The sequence below is a fragment of the Pempheris klunzingeri genome, chromosome 7 (genome assembly GCF_042242105.1).
Source record: "Pempheris klunzingeri isolate RE-2024b chromosome 7, fPemKlu1.hap1, whole genome shotgun sequence".
Lineage (NCBI taxonomy): Eukaryota > Metazoa > Chordata > Actinopteri > Acropomatiformes > Pempheridae > Pempheris > Pempheris klunzingeri.
In genome coordinates, this window is record NC_092018.1 from 19,206,180 (window position 1) to 19,223,451 (window position 17,272).

Below are 17,272 nucleotides of genomic sequence, written 5' to 3' on the forward strand. Positions count from 1 at the left end.
CCGTGAATTCAGACAGCTCTATCCTCTGAGAAATCATTGCAGTTTGATTTTATCTTTGCAATTATAGATAGCAAAGGCCTGGCAAATAATTGCCTTGATTTTTTTTTCTCTCTGTGTCTTGTTGCACAGAAAAACAACCTTGAGATGAACAGAGGGAGATGAGTGTTCCTAAAAATGGCTTTTCTGATATCAAGAAAGCAGCAGGGTTCCCTTTCCCCAACGTGCACTTGAATTGATTAGTACTCTAGCTGAGGGCATATTCAACATGTCTGCCCCCTGCAAGGCTGCTCTACCCTGTTGATCACTGACTCATACATGTGCTTCCCCTGCTCTCGCTCTCCTCAGGAAGCTCCTGTGGGGCACAGAGTCTTTGATTGACTGGCGGCCGAGTCCACAGGACGCCTCTATTATTATCATCTCTACCTCTGCGGAGGGGCGGGGGCTACGTCCAGGGGGTCTGGCCAACAGCCCCTGCTTTGTGTGCCCGATAGTCAATTAGAGGCATCGCACTGCCGGAGACGAGTGGGATGCAGGGTTAATTGCAGAGGACCAAACAGCTGGCTCTATCAGGGCCCATTGTGTTTGCAGCAGTTGTCACGGCAATTGAGGCCTGGCTGTAATCGCTGACTAATCAGCCCTGTGCCAGATGACACCTCCATTAGCACAAGGCAGGTATTGTTCAGGACGCAAAGCTGCCTCTGGCTTCCCCCCGCCTGCCCATCCTTTTAAAGCAGGCTAACAGAGGTGGGGAGAGGATGTCATAGACCCTGATCCTATCTGCTAAGAGCTAAACAATAGCCGCAAGTCAAGGGTTCCTCCATGGAACAATGCTGTTGAATCTGCCCTTTCTAGGCCGCCACACATTTGACCTGTCAAACTCCTTCCAGGCTGAGGGATTCTGACGTGAAACATTTGAAGAGTGTTTTAGCCATGAATTATTAATTTGAATAACTTCATTACAATTAGGGCGAAGTGTCCATTAGTGGTGGAATGTAGTGAGAGTCTGTGGGGAAAAAAAGGGGCACTCTGATGGCCCAGTGGTCTATAACGTGTACCACATAATTGAAGAATTTTGCTTTGAATCCTTTGTTGCATGCAACTCCTCACCAAAATAACGAAGAAGGGACCCGTAGCGGCATGTAAGTTAAAAGGACACACGATCAGCACAGCAGCTAATGTTCCCTGTTGGCTCACACACATTTAACAGGGACTGTCCCTCTCAGGGGAAATGGCTCCCAATGACCGTGGTTGATGTTGGACTGAATCTGACCCCATGTTTTCTTTCATCTCTCTGGTAATCTCTGCTCGTGTTGTTTGCCCTAACCTCATCACAGACGGCTCTTGTTTGTTTGTCCAAAGTTAATGTGCACTATGCACTCGGTGGTCTGTGAAAACTTAATTGCAGTTCACCCAATCAGGCCTCTCCCTTCATTTAAACAAGCACTTTTTTCCTCAGCTCACCAATGTACATGGTCAGAGGGGATCAAAGCGTGTGGTAAGTAGGGATACAGGCTTGCAGGAGTGAGTGAGAAGCCGTCGAGGGCTTTTTGATGTGTTGGAGCGTTTTCTCCACTAATAAGAAGAAACTTCTCCAACCTGCTCATAATTTTACAACACTTGGAACACTAATAAATGGGAGCAAGGGCATCTCAGGCAGTTCTCTCAGACTTTTTCCTCTGCTTATTCATTTAAACCTCTAATTAAAATGCAAAGCATTCTCATGGTCCTCTGGATTTGGTGCTGCTCTCTCACACAGCCTCTGACTCCCTATCTCCTCTCCCTTTTTCTCCATTCCCCTGATCCCCACCCCACCCCACCCCCCTCTTTCCACCTCACCTAACTCCCTACTCTCATACTCCCTCTGTCTGCCTTTGCTTCTAGTGATCAACACAATTTGACCTCTCACTTGGAAGAAGTGCACAGAATTTAATGGATTTTTTACAGTCTAATCTAACCAGTTCCCTCTTTATTGCTGTTTTGTACCCAGTGGACCTCATCTTTACCAGGCCTCCCCCTCCACCACCTCTTCCACCCTCACACCAAGAAAATTAGTTCATCAGAATTCAAAATGTACTGCTCGCTAATTAAAGGAGTGTTAATTGAGTGTTCAGAATTGGGTACCCCCTTCACCAAATGCACACAGACACATTCACACACACACAGACTCACACACACACACACACACACACACACACACAAGCACACAAGCATGCATGCACACGAGCACACATGCAATCACAGTGACAGCACGGGGTACACCAAGGACGTTGCGCTTGGGGAGTTTCATGCCAATCAAAAATGGAGAGAAAGGAGAGTGCCCATCCTCCAAGTGAAATGGGATTTTGAGATCATATCATGGCCTACTGCAGCTAAGTCCAGCTCTGTGCTGCCATGTTATCCTATCCCATCCTTGCTATCTCTGTCTGACCGCTGGAGAGTGTAACACTACACAGATAGCCTCTCTCACTGCGTGCATCGTGCTAATGAGGGGTGGCATTTAGAGATGTGCTTCTCTGACACATGGGCATTGTGTGCCAGGCACTGGGTGATTAAGGACGAAGGTCAGCCCATTAATTGCCTCCCTGCCATCTTCTCTCCCTGGCGCGTGAGCTCTCAGAACTAATGCATGCGTTTGCCTGAGCTTTTATGTCATCTCCAGTGCAGTTCATTCATGTGCTTGCTTTGTTTACATTCTTTTTATATGAAAGTTTTTTTCTTACTTATTGTAAAAGGAGTGCTAGCCCAGGTTTCCCTGTTCATTTACTACAGGCTGTTTCATGTGCTTGTGAGTGCACATAGCCTCCTGCTCACAGGAAGGGAAAAGGCATATTCTTCCATCCCCAGGGGAAATAATTAATCCTTACAAGGCTGTCGCATGTCGAAATGAAGCGAGTGTGAAGCATTTAGCCCAGGAGGCATTGCAGGCTGTCGCCCGCACAGGCACCTGTTGTTGTCCCTGCCCTACATTTCATGAGAGAGCGCTGAGCAGAGGATAACAACATGCTCCACTGATGGCAAGTGAGACACACAACTGCAGTTGCAGGTTTGTGTGTGTGTATGCATGTGTGAGCGTATGTTTTTTGCCTTTTTCCCCTTGTTATCATACATTGTGTTTTCATGCACGACCACGCTGCTAAAGACTGTGCACAGGTGCAGGAAACCCCCTACCTTATGAGGAGGTGAGGGCTCACACAAAGGAGGCAGTGTTGGCTGCCTCAGAGGGTGTTTATCAGCCAGCACCATCTGTACGCTGCTGCTCATAGCTATGATCTACTGCAGCCTAAACCAATAAGTCACAGAGCACCAGCCTAAAAAGAGACTCTCTCCTTTAACCTCCATGTCCTCACTTATAGACTTACTGCTCTGAAGGAGAGAGATGTGGAGACCCTGCACATCAAACACACAGTGTGTATAACAGTGTGTGTATGAGAGTGAAATTACACCCCGGTTTGTGGCCATACTTACTGTAATCAACTTTGCTATAAAATTTATACCATGGAACTTTTTAAAGAGGAAGCTGGAATCAGAAGCATCCAGATGCTCATTTGCCTCCTCCTCCTCTTCTTCCTTTATGCCCGTGGGTTCTAATAACCGGAAGCCTTTGTGGAGCTGAGATGGGTTTTGTAGGCCTGAAAGGCCTCTAATCCCTGTGGCCTGTGAAGTGTGAAACCCTTTGATGCCAGGTTGGTGTGCCAAAGGCTCTGCCTATTGACAAACAAGGGCCAAGCTGGGAAAAGACGGAGGGAGAGGGCTTTCGCGTCTCTCTCAGAAGAAATGCAGGCTCAGGCATGGAAAATATGGACTCAGTCAGTGAGAAGGAATAGAATTAGCCACCCTTTAATGAATTGCCTGGCTGTTTTTATAGTTTTTTTTCCTCATGTGGCAGTAATTAGGTGGAATGATGGGCATATTGCAGCTGGGGGCTCATAGGGGCGGCAGGGCACAGGCCCTTGATATGCCTGAAAGCCAAGTATCTTTCCTCATTTAGACCATGTGATGATCAAAGACTTTTTTTTTGCCCTTATGTAAAGAAGATCAGAAAAAATGCTGCCATTCCATTTGCATGTGGATCAGCAATGTGCTTTGAAATGAGCATGTTTTTCTCTTCTGAGCAAATGAAATAAGTCTTCTGTCAGTTTTCCACTGCAAGTCAGAACATCAAAGCAAATGGCACTGCTGTCACCAGGGAAGCAGAGTTTTGCCTCAGTAAGGTTGGTTAGATCTTAGATAGACTGGACTGGCACCCTCAGCCGAGCCCATTAGGATGGCACCAGGTCGCCTCAGTCTGATTATAACTAAGTCATTAAAGCTCGGACCTGTTTACTAATTTAAATCCAAATTTGAATTATATTGTTTCTGATTTAGAAAGCATGTTGTCTGCAGGATGAACCTAACTGACTTGAATAGGTCTTGTACAGTATTTGGCTTGGGATTTTCACAGTCTCTTCCCTCCGCTGTTAAATTCCCAATTTATTTCTTTTATGATATGGATCTTGTAGATTTAATCATTTTCACAGTTGGAGACCCATAGGGTTGTTGAAATGAACTCCTCATGCTATCTGTAATGGGAGCAAAGAAATGAGAATTGTGACTACTTGGCTGTGGAGTCTCTTTAAAATGATTTTGCAATCGGAAAGGAAATGGAGTGAGTCCTAGTCACAGCCCGCACCCTGCAGACTCCTTAGGTCGCCAGGACATTTGCTGACGGCACAGTTATGGCAGTTAATTTTTGTGCATTTTGTTAGCTTTTGCATAAAAATGTCATTTTTGAAGGGGCTGCAAGTCATTTGTGGCAGCTGATATATTGCTTGTAAATTGAGTTCTTTTCCCCAACCCCCCACCCTTTTTGTTACACTGAGCTAAGTAGCCATGAAATTGCCTGAATAATGTCGTTTAAATCCAATCTCACCGCGGCCCCTCACCTCCATGCCCAGCCCCCAAACAATGACACATGGTGGGATTTTAAGAAATTGCCATTTTCCTGTTTGCCACCTCAATTCACAATGGCCAAGCCGTGGCTCATTGAGCGAGGACCATTGCTAGACTCACTCGCCACGTTTACTGCCGAATTGAATTTTGGGCATTGTAGTGGTTTCATATGGTGGCACAGAGCATTTACATTGAGATGTATATTCATCTTTGTACCTGCCTTTTGTCTGTTCTGTCATCTTATTTTGTAAATGTAAAGGCGCATAATAACAATCTACAGTACATGAACAACACATAAAAGTACACAAACATAAAAGCCATCTTTTTGCTGCTCTTTACCAATCATTGAGGTATTTCATAGTCAGACAAGGTCAAATCATAATTGATTTATTTGATCTCAATATTGGTGTGTTTCTGTCTTTTTAAGTAATTTTCAGCATGCGCTCAACTGCAAACCAATTTTTCAGTTTTATCCTTGACCAAATTGCAAATAGCAATGCTCTAGCATTCTTGACTCGGCTCTGGTCGGATATAGTTCACCTTAACCAGGCTACTAATTCCCCTGAGATGTTTAATTGGGTTTTTTTTTTTTGAGAGGGCCTCTTCGCGTACTCTTGGACTGAATAAATGTGGAAATTCTGTGGCCAAGGGTAAGACCCAGTAAGTGATACCACTTATAAATCTCAAATGTGCCACTGCAATTAAACAAGCTTTTATCCCCTCCCCTCCGTCCCTCCTTGCCTAGTATCCAAGGCTAACCCAATTCAATGCTAAAGAGAGTCCGAATTAATTTCACAATGGACTGATTTAACAGCGCCTAAGGTACCAGGCTTTGACAGAATGAGTTTTTAAAAAGATCCATTTGTCTAGGGATGAACTTCCACAGGAGGGTGTGAAAATGAGATGGGAAGAAAACTGAAATGGAGGAGGGGAGTGATGGAACATAAATGAATGCCAGTCCTGATTTACAATTTGAAAACTCTGTTTTCTGTTTGAGTCTTTTTCTGCTGTGTGTCTGCTCTTTACATCTGGTTTTATTCACCTGCTCTTGTAGGACACTGACATTTTTTAGTCCGTTTTAAATGTAGTCGCTGCTGCCAGGTTTTACTCTTGTAGCAGAGTGGTGGTTACTGCAATTGATTGATTGATCTGACTTTGTGGCTGCCATAGCTGTCGGCTCCTTCAGTATTCCTTGTTATTAAACCCCTCGTCTGCTATTCTGTTCCTCTGCACATGCAGCCATCTGTGTTTTCTTTTATTGCAATTGCTCATTTCAGTCATACTTTTTTTTTTCTGTCTTGTAGGTGAGCTGGTGGTGCCCATACATTCCCCACGCTACCCCACAGCAGCAGAGCTTGATGCTTATGCTCAGAAGACGGCCAACAGCCCTCTGTCCATCAAGATCTTCCCCACCAACATCAGGGTTCCTCAGCACAAGCACCTTAACCGGACTGTGAATGGATATGACACCACAGGGCAACGCTACAGTCCCTACCCGCATGTTCACACAGGGGGCTACCAAGGCCTGCTCGCCATCGTCAAGGCCTCCTCTTCATCATCATCATCGATATCCAACTTTGGCCCTTCAAAAGGTGTTCTCAAGAATTCTGAAGGCAGACGGACTAAGCTCTCGCCAGCCCACATAGCTGTTGCTCCATACCCACCCCCAAGTAGTAGCACTTTAGCCAGTGGCCATGGCCAAATGGTATACCATACTGGGCCCTCAAAGCCTCCAGAAGGACCCGGACTGTCGGTTCCCCCAAATGTCACTGTAGCTGGCTCAGTGATTCCTGTAACAGGGGGCCGAGGCCTGGCCCTGCCCGCACAGTCCAACCTCCCCTCCATCCAGAGCATCATCTACCAGATCAACCAGCATTGCCAGGCCCAGGCTCTGCAGCAGGTGTGCCAAGGGGCTGCCACTGCACCATCAAATTCCAGCCCCTCCAAGCAGGGCACAACTGTCATGGGGCTCTCTTCTAGCTCCTCAGGTGGAGGCTATGTGGTAGGAATGGGTCCCCAGGCTAATTTGGTGTACACAGGGCCTGGGCTGCCAGCTCAAAATGTAGATGGGATGAAGACTGGTGTGTACGCAGATGGTATGGACTATATCCTGTGGCAGAAGCAACAGCAGCAGCAGCAGCAGCAACAACAACAACAACACCAACAACACCAACAGCAGCAGCAGCAGGCTGTGCTCCGCATGTACAGCGGAGGTAGTGGAGGTGGGGGCGCCATCAGCAAATCCCCTGAAACTTGTGTTCCAGGGGGAGGGATTATGGCAGCCCAAATGTCCTCCTCTTCTTCCAGGCCTTACCACCTGACAGCGAGTGCCAGTGGAGGAGGCGGAATGGACAAAGTCAGCTCTTCCCCTTTGAACTGTATGGGTATGCATGGAAATTTCTCAGTGGGTCAATACTTTGCCCCACCGTGGAACAGTGTGCTAGTGACTCCCGACAGTGACTGCTACAACCCCCAGGAGCTTTTGGGTAGCTCCACAGGAGGGCCAGCCACAGGGCACAGAGAGATGGGCTATCCCCACCATCACCACCACTACCACCACCATCATCACCCCGCTATAGACAGCGGGGGAGGTTTGTGCTGCAGCCTGCCCAGTAAGAGCATGTGCAACACGTCGGTGCTGAGCAGCAGCTTACAGTCTCTGGAGTACCTGATCAACGACATCCACCCACCCTGCATCAAGGAGCAGATGCTTGGCAAAGGCTACGAGACTGTATCTGTGCCACGTCTGTTAGACCACCAGCATGCACACATCCGCCTCCCTGTTTACAGATAGAGGGGGAAGAAGAGGAGGAAGAGAATCAAGAGTTGGGAATTTGTGAAGAAAATCAAAGTTAAAGAACAGAGATGTTTTCCTGGGTACAGATTGTCAAGTGTGGCACTGCTTTAACTAGCGTGGGAGCTTAGAGAAGAGCAGTTGTTGTGCTGTGTGACCCTAGATTTGGTGGTTTCAAGGCAGGCTGTGGGAATCCCAAATATGAAAAGGTGGTAGTGAATGCCAGTGGGAGAGAAAAGGGATTTCAAGATTCTCCAGATGTTCCATTGTGTGGTTTGCCAATAGGAATTTTGGATTGATTTATTTTTTTCTTCAGTTTTTTTGTTGTTTTAATTGCCTGAAATTTTGTGATGAGAATCAATAGGTTGACATGAAGTGCATACGCCACTTGTATTCCCCCTCCAAATACTATGGATGAAGCTACTGTGTAGGTTGTCACTGAAATGGTCTCAAAAGGGCCAGAGTTTAGGGCTGCTCTCAAAATCCAAAACTCTGTAACACACATAAACACACGCATAGACAAACGCATACAGATATGCAGAGGTACTGATACAAGAGGAAACTAAAATTATAGGCAGTACTCAGATGGGTATGTACAAGGATCATAAGGTTGAATTTAAAAGGATAGTACAATATTAGTTATTATTGCTGTTATAATTGATACATAAATTGCACTGCTTGAATCTTGTTAACTTTGAAGTTTGGAATTGGGTAGTTTGGATATGATATATTTAAGAAACTTGAAAAACTTGAACCTATTTTTTGTTGTTTTATATATTTGTAGGTATATTATATGCATCGGCTGCTATGGGGAAAAGTGTCTCAAATGCTCTTTTTATTTTATTTTTTTCCCACTTTTGTTTTTATGGTTTAATAATTCCTCCTCAAGCTGATGTGCAGTTTCTTATGTCCTGGTGTGAGGCATAGTCGCTGCTTTGGTTCTGTAAGAACCTGGTCGGAGAGCTCTTTTTCCTAACCAACACTGGAATCTACAATAAATCTTGAAATACTTATTTAAAAAGAAAATGTTGCAAAAAAATACAAGAAAAAGAAATGTTACAATGAAGAATGTGATTGGGAGGTTATCTACATAACCTTACGTGTATGTTTATGCGTGTATGTGGCTGAGTGCATGCGCACGTGTGCATTTTAGTTTGTGTTCTTCAAAATCCTCAGACTTTTTTTTTTTTTTTTTTTTTACTGTGTCATTACAATATTTTTACCACCAAGACTGAAAAGCTGATTCACCAGTCCCATGAACATTATATCAGAGTAATATACAGGAGATATTTTGTGCTCCTGTTTTGGAGGCTTTAGATATTCTCTGGAGCTAGAGATCAAGTTCTCACATGACTCCTGTAGTTACAGTGCTACATCCCCTACTTCTGTCAAATGTTATCATAATGACAGCGAGAGGTGGGAATAAATGGGAAGTCCTATTTTGGGGGTACTGTTCACCCCTAATCCTTCAAACTAAAACAAAATGAAAACAATCATGCCCTGTCCTCTGGTGCAGATGAAATGCGACAAAGCTCACTGCTTTTCCTTGTCCATTTCAGCCCCTGGTTGGGATGCATTTGGCCCAGGCCAGGCTTAACTTGATGATTCAGAGCAGTGAAATATTTATTATGACTGTGAGATTCCCTTGAATGTACTGCACTTAAATTACTGCAATGTTTTATTGCCTTGTGGGACTCAAGTGAAAGAGAAAAACTGGATCAGTGCAGCAGTCCTCTGGTCTTAAATTAACATTTCTTTTGTCCGTCAAATTTCAGTGGTAAATTGAATTTAGTAACTGGAGAAAGAGAGCCGGAGCTTTGTTGTGGGGAAATACTGGCATCAGTCTAGATTTATGAAGTGCAATTATTATGACTGTATTAACATTTTTTCTCTGAGCTTACACCAAAAAAATGTAAACTACAGTTGTCAATACATTCCCAATGTACCACATCCCTAATCCCTATCCTTTTTTGTTTTGAGGTGTAAAATAAATTTCTTTAAGAATATATTCAGAAGCCACATCTTGGCTTTGAAGTCTGTCATTATTTTTTAACATATGTCCTCTAGAAGTCAGTCGGAAATTGGGCCCTTGTTTCAGCAGCTCTGTGAGATGCAGAGTGGAGCGTGATGTGTGATGTAGATGCTTTACTGTACTGGAGCTATAAAACCTCTGCCACTGAGAAAATCAAGTATGTTTAATTGATCATCTTTTAATGTTTACACTTTGGCCATCCAAAGATAAAGGGCAGGCAGCATTGTTGAAAAGCAGGAAATAATGTTCCTTTGGTCACTGGCACTCCATAAATAGATCTGTCTTTCTCTTCAGATAACCCTTGCTTAATCTTAACTATGAGCCTTAAATTTTGAGCTGATGGCGTTTGTAGACATGCCACTGTCTTTGAAGGCTGACAAAGATTTCAGTCGAAAGAATACCAAGCCCCTTGGCTTAAATTTGCACAGTAAGCCTCCTTAACATTCCAGCGAAAATTTTTCATGTTGTTTCAACAGCTTAATACCCTAGCCACAGTGTGATCCCAGCATATTTTCTGTCTTGTAGAAATATTTTGACAGATTTACAGATACATCCCGTCCCTAAATCCCCTCCGTTTGGCTTCTGCATCCAAGCATTAAACCCTGTCACATGATGTTGAAGTGAAGAGAAGACACTTGAGGCAGTGGAGTTTCTGGTGTCTGGCCTTTCCCACCAGTGGAGGTCTAAGGCACCAGGCCTCTTTGCTAATGGGAATATTGGGTGACGCCTGGCTGCTGGACACCGCCAGTGGAGAGTATTCATTCGCTCAAAAGGGTTGAAATCAAACCCTTTTCAAATAGCAAGGGATTTCCTATTAGGTAGTGAGAGGAATCTGGCCATTTTGAGCCAAGTTCAACTGGAACAGGGAAAGGATGATAAGAAACAATCTCAGTTTTTTTGCAGAAATGTTTGACTTGATTCCCATGTTGGATTAAATTTAAGGTGGTATTTAGCTGCTTTTATAAGCTTTATGGCTACATTTTCTACTGTACAGGCTCCAAACTGTCTGCCCCCCTGGTCCCTTACACACATTAATGAGCTCCTATTGATGGGATGCATCTTTCCACAATTCCCGATTTGGACAATGGACGCTTAGCCCATATTAGGATAATAGAATTAAATTTCAAATAGATTTGTGCCTGAGCTGATCCATGCACGGCTCACTCAGCTGCAGAGGCAGAGTGGCATATGGCATGTCATTATCTAAGCCCACCCTCCCCCTGTCCGGGGCCAACAGGGTTCAGCAGTGCTTAAACAAACTGAAGGTTAGGACTGGCTGGCTGGCGTTGAAGGGGAGGACAGCGGGGTTTGTAGAAGGGGGGTTGGTGGGGGGGTTGGTTGCTAAATCACAGCCTCCACAACGTCTCAGAGGGCCTCGGCACCGCACCATGGCGCCTGTGCTCAGAGGCCTGCTTTAAAAGCTGGGCTGTGTTTGATCGAGGGGATTTGTTTTCTGTTGGATTATACATGGTTGCTCCCTGCCTGGCTGAGGGGCCCTGTGCAATGTGACAGATCTTAGCAAAAGACAGAGAGAGAGAGAGAGCGAGAGAGAGAGATACAGGGAGGGATTTTGGGGTCAGAGAAGCCTCGAAGCATCAGTAATCAGGATAATTGCCATGTTCCTGGTGCTGGTTTGAGCCTCCCCTCTTTGGCTCTGTGGCCTCATATTCAGATTCAAGCTCTGAGGAAATCACATTCCTCACCCGAAAAACTTATTGTGCCTCAATTTCTAAGTTCTAGTAGGTGAAATCTTCATTTGTTTTTAATGCTTGGAAAAATATGTGAAGTTTTTTTCCCCAGGAAATGATGAATTACACCATCCAACCGCCCTCTGAATGAAGACATTTAAATCTATAACTTATCTCTGTGGCAACTGACTATCGACTGTTAACACATTTTCAAGGGCAATGAGACGCTCACGAGAATGGCTGGAGGGCAAAGTGGAGGGGAATTGACTTATGCAGGTTGTAAAAATCCCTTAGTAAATCCCAATAAGTCCATGAAGACCTTTACCCAGTGCAAAGGTCTAGTCGCATATTATGCACCTTAAATACTGCTGAGAAGGAAGGAGAGCAGAGGGACCCGATCAAAGCAGGGTCAGCTCTTTCACTCTCACAACAGAGGGGACGGGAGGGATAGAGAAAATAAAGGCAGCTGCTCTCTCTGTAGAGTCTTGGCGCTGCTTCTCTAACCTACAGATGACAGAGGGCTGTGGGTGGGGGGAGTGATGTCCCCTCCGCACCGCCTTGGTCAACCTCAGTCCTGTCCCCTGGCTGCCCTTGGGCCCCTGGGGCTCTCATCTTAGAGTCCTTCCCAGCATCCCTCTTTAACGTCTGCAGAAGATAAAGTCATGAGGCCTGTCCTCGCCATTTGGCTCCTTCCTAGCAAGAAAATACTTAAATCAATAATAGTGATGGTCCAGAGAAGGCTTTTATAGTTAACCCATCAGCCTCATAACTGTATTGCACAATTTCATTTAATAAAATGCTGTCTTTTGCCACAGAGTTGGAGCAAATCGCCATCTCTTTAGTGCTCCCAAATAAAACACAACGGGTCACATGTGAGCACCGTACAATTTAAATGTTGTTTTAAGACTTCATTAAATGCAACACAAGGTAAAAATCAGCACAGATCACAAAATATGTGAGGATCTTCTTCCAAAGGCACAGCCCCAGAGCCCTTTTCTAAAAGGCAATGCAGCAGGTTGTAACTCCAGGAGCTTACAGCTTTTTATTTCTTCAGCGTCACAACTATGTATGTTCAGCTGAAAAAGCTTATGGCCTCCAAATATTCATCAAGTTTATGTGGTGGGTATATTTCTGTATCCAATCTAAACACAAAAGTCTGGGGATTTTGCTTTCTTTTTCCTTCCTGTTTCCTTTTAATGTTTGTGTGGCTCTCAGAATGTTCCTGTGGACAAACAGGGCTGTTTTTCCCAAATGATCTCAAATGCACCAACGCTGCCAAAGTCTGAGGGTGCCGCAACCTTGAGAAAATCATATATATGGAAATGGGAAATCTATAAAGCATCTCTCTTATTGTTCTCCCTGCAGTGTTGTATTTATGTTTAAAAAATGATTTTGTCTCCTCAGGATGAAAAAATGTAAAGAATACCTTGCTTTTTTTGAAAATGATAATATATGAGTCTTAGATTTCGAAATAAGAAGTCTGAATATAAAAAAAGCTGTAAAATCCTTTAGTCGTGGGGTTTTCAACTTTTGAATGTGCCTACAGCCAAGCATCCCAGTGATTGCTTACCTTCTACCCCCTCTCCAGTTCCGCAATCTCCCCCTAATCTCCCCACAACCATCATCTTCAATTTGCTGAAACTGCCACTGTCCCCCCTCCATTCCAACGACCACGGTAGATATTTTGTCTGTTCCCTGCTTTTTGTCAATCTCAGGACTGAAGTTTCTTTATTTTAATGTAGATGGTTGGTTTTCATTTGATCTCTCCTCTCTTATGTATTATTGTTTGACATAAGTAAATAAAGCAGATGACTTCTATGCCTGTCTTGTTGCTATACTTATTCATAGTAAATATCTCTTTCTGTCTTTCTTCTCTCTCTCTCCTGCTGTAAACATCTTCTTAAACTATTTTTTTAAGACTCTGGACGAGACCTTACTGTAATGAAGGTAAGCATATTAGTCTTAGGATTCACTTTGCACATCACCGCCATATGCCAGCCTCCACAATCCTGTTGTTCACTTGACCTTTTTCACCTTTGCAGCAGTATATTGTGGCACCACTGACTGTAGGCCTCATAGTTTATGAAAGATGTGTCCTCCGTGCTACCACTGCAAAACAACCTCATCTTAGGTAATCAAAAAACCAAGAAAGAAAGAAAAAAGGGGACAGGACCCTTTTATACTGTGTTTTTTTTTGTTTTTGTTTTTTTTTGGATGAAGACTTATAGAAACTGTTCACAAGCAGAAGCAAGCTAAGTCTATTTACCTGCAATTTACCAAAGTGGCCAAGACAAGGTGTCCTCCTCTAAAGTCAGGACGTTGAAGCCATATAATATGCTGTCTCAAATAACCATCAAAACGCAGCCTCTGATCTTTGTCTCTTAGTGCCGGCCCTTTGCTCCCTACGCCTCCTCCAAAAACACAGAAAAATGACAAACATTAGTGCTTTAGGTCTGCGTTATATCTTAATTTAATTGTTGATTCTAATGCCAAGCCACTAAAAGAAATGATTTTCATGTCATGAGGGATTTTTCCAATAACACATGGTCCTACTCTTAGTCCACTTTCTGAAGATAAGGAACAAATCATACACCCAATTTAAATGTTTAACAACACAGCTACCTTCAAGAACTCAATATTGACGCTTTTTCCTCCTGCCTCTCCTCACTCCCAACCTCTCCACCCACCTAAAACATCAGATAAGCCTTAGACTGATGAGCCAGCTGCCTCCACCAGAGCGTGTGGTACTGGGAGACTGCACACTGATTTCATACACGCTCGCTCAGACAGAAAAAGAGCTCTGTGGAGCAGAAATGCTTCTCTTATTAGCAAAACTCATTCACCTGCACGCCACATTGAGTCCATGGCAATTTCACAATAAATCATGAGAGATGCCTATAGAGGCTGGGCAGCAGGCTGGCGCTGTGCCGTGGCCGTGCCCTCGGCTGTCAGTTTAGACACTCAGAATCATTTCGGGTTCAGCAGCCTCGTTTCATCTTAGATGAACTGAAAGGTCATCACACACGCCAACCAACTAATATGTCTCCGGCTCCTCATCTCCCAGTGATTCCAGTGGTTGCTCATTCCATTTAGAAATACCACACCTTGGTGAAATATTTCACTGGGGATTATGGAATGAATTTCAAGGAATTATTTCAAGGAAGAAAATTAGCACTGACATAAAACTGTGAGAAGGCTGCTCCTGGAGTTTAAGTCTTTTAGGTCTTAACCTGACTGTATCTATTAGCCTAGACAAAGATTCAGTGATGATCCAGCCACCATTTTTGCAATAATAGTTGGTAAAATGATAAGTGCGTGTGTGACCAGTACGTAGGGAGGCTTCCCCCTCTGTATCAGGTTTCTGCACATCAGGCAGACAGTGAACGTTGTACTTGAAGTCATCAGATTGTCTCGAGTGTTGTTTAGTGAATAAAGAATTGAGCTGGCCCAAGTCCAGCCCAGTGTCCGCTTGAGACTCATCAGCCTAAACACCTTAAAGCTTAACTGGCTGGACAATAGCTGAACAATTTGTGCTGCCAATATCTAAGCTAGTTAGTTTACTTAAGACCTTCGGCTGAGACTGTCAACTTTCCCTTATGTGTAGTTACTAAATGAGGGCCGTTACAACATGATCCTGCTTGGCTGTCGCTTGGTTTGTTGAAACACATTTGTGACAGCGAGCACACACATGCTGCAAGCAAGCGAGCCATTTTGTTAACAGCTCACACTTCCTCTGCAAGTGTGCGGTTCCAGAGTTGCTGACAGTGACACTTGCAGGACCAAGTCCTGCCCTACTTAACAGGCTGCAGGGAGGAGGGCAGGCCAAGTTGTCAGCAGCGCTAGGTGCTCACTGCTTAGATAAACCTGGAGGATTAGTGGCCCAGTTAAAGTTGGGGCAAAGAGGATTAGCCTCTTCTCTGAGGTGGTGAGAGATTCCCTGTGTCCTTCAGCACTGCCGGCCTCAGAGAGGAGGAGGAGGAGGAGGAGAAGGAGGAGGAGGAGGAGGAGGAGGAGGGAGGGGGGCAGGAGGAGGATGGGAGGTTAAGGGTGAGGGCATAGTTATCATAAGTGAGAATCATGACTATAACATTTTAAAGAGGAAAAGGGAAGGTGAGATGTAATGTTGAAAGGTGAAGGGAAATGAATCAGTTCATAAATTGTTGCCAGCTTGTGGTTTCATTAGGAAGGCAAAAGCCCATAATTACTGACCACAGTTACAGCGAGGTCAACGAGACCTGAGATCCACAGGATAAAATATTTCAAAAGTGGACTTCATTCCACAAACTATATCTTATTATAGCAATGACATGCAATATTTACGCCCATAATTTAAAATTATATTTGTGCCCTACAGTAACTGCCTGTGAAGACATGGCCAACACTTGTCTGCCTCAGCTGGGATCTCCACATGCAGCACAGCAGAGGAATCCAGAGCTCTGCAGCCATCAGCAGGCAAGAGAAGGAACTGCAGACAAAGATCCAACAAAACTCAAAATCCTTGTAATGAGTTTTTGAGAATTAGGTTTAATGTGGAGTGTAAAGAATTTACATTTTGTAGGAAATACTCTGAAAATCAAAAACAACATGTTTTTCACCTGTAATGTTAAAACCTGCTGGGAAGGATTGTGTTGATAGTCACCAAAAATGTAATTCTTTACAGAACAATATTGTGATATTAGTGGTAGTATAGTACATTTTCCACATGAAACTATTCTTTCTTTATTTCATTTTAATGGCTAATATTTTCAGCACCTCCCCAAATTTGACCTTTCCTCCCAAATTCATATGGGACACTGTGTCTATTCAATCATCAAATAATAAAATCATATTAACAAAAGTTACATTTCTGGTTGACAATGCTCATGAGCAATTGTCTAAGGATAAAATAATTCCATTAATAACTTAAGAACTGATAGGAAAACATCTGAAAAAATGGACATCATAGATATGCAGAACTACTGTACAGACTGCTGTAAGGTTTATAAAAACAAATTCAGTGTTTATTGTTCTGTGCAGCAATGTACAAACAATATAAAAATGGAAAGACATGTCTCTTTATGAACGCAATGTAAACAGTGAACAATGACCTGCGACCTTCAACGGTAATGAATCAGTGAAGATGAATTGTATGGTCTATCTGCTCTTAATCAAACGCTCTCATGTAGTACAATAATACAAATATATGCATACATACAATAGTCGCGCATGAACAACATTCTATATAGGGCAAGGAGCCAATTGCAATGAGAACACTGCAGCACATAATGGCAAGGCCTGAGAGTTGATTATGCAAATTCCCCAGCTGCAAAGGAACAATAACTCTGGAAATTCAAAGACAAACCATAACACGGAAAGCTATTGTCTTGCATTTGCATATTTGCTTGACAACTATAACCTGCTCATCAGGCCCATCTTGTTCATAACAATGTCTTTGTGTTCTTACAATAATGCACACATCAGAAATTGTCATAGTGCATTGTTTCAATTTAAATGAAAGCAGAGCTGCCTGTGCTGGCAGTCCAACACTAACACTTTCATAGTTTTTGAAACTATGTGATTATGGTATAGAAAATGTAGAGAAAATACACTTTATAAAATAGATATATCCTGTTTCTATACACTGAAGCCCCATGGCCTGAGCAAAAAACATTCAAATCAGCATATACAATATAATCTTTATGATACATCATATAGGGACCTCTTCAATATAAAGCAAGCAAATAAAAGCTGACTATTCTAGACGTCTTGAAAAATGTATTACAATATTTTCTTGAAGGAATATCTCCCATTGTGATTATATCTGTAGATGGCATTTCAATCAAAGCTTTT

General features: G+C 43.5%; 1 protein-coding gene across 1 annotated transcript in view; it reads left to right on the plus strand.

The window, feature by feature from the left end:
* The window catches only part of fam222aa (family with sequence similarity 222 member Aa), a 45,406-nt gene extending 35,709 nt beyond the window's left edge, over nucleotides 1–9,697 (plus strand). Inside the window, exon 3 of the mRNA XM_070833838.1 lies at nucleotides 6,234–9,697. Coding sequence (XP_070689939.1) covers nucleotides 6,234–7,723 — 1,490 coding nt within the window. The 3' untranslated portion in view covers nucleotides 7,724–9,697. The remainder of the gene's footprint in view (nucleotides 1–6,233) is intronic.
* Nucleotides 9,698–17,272: the final 7,575 nt, after the last annotated feature.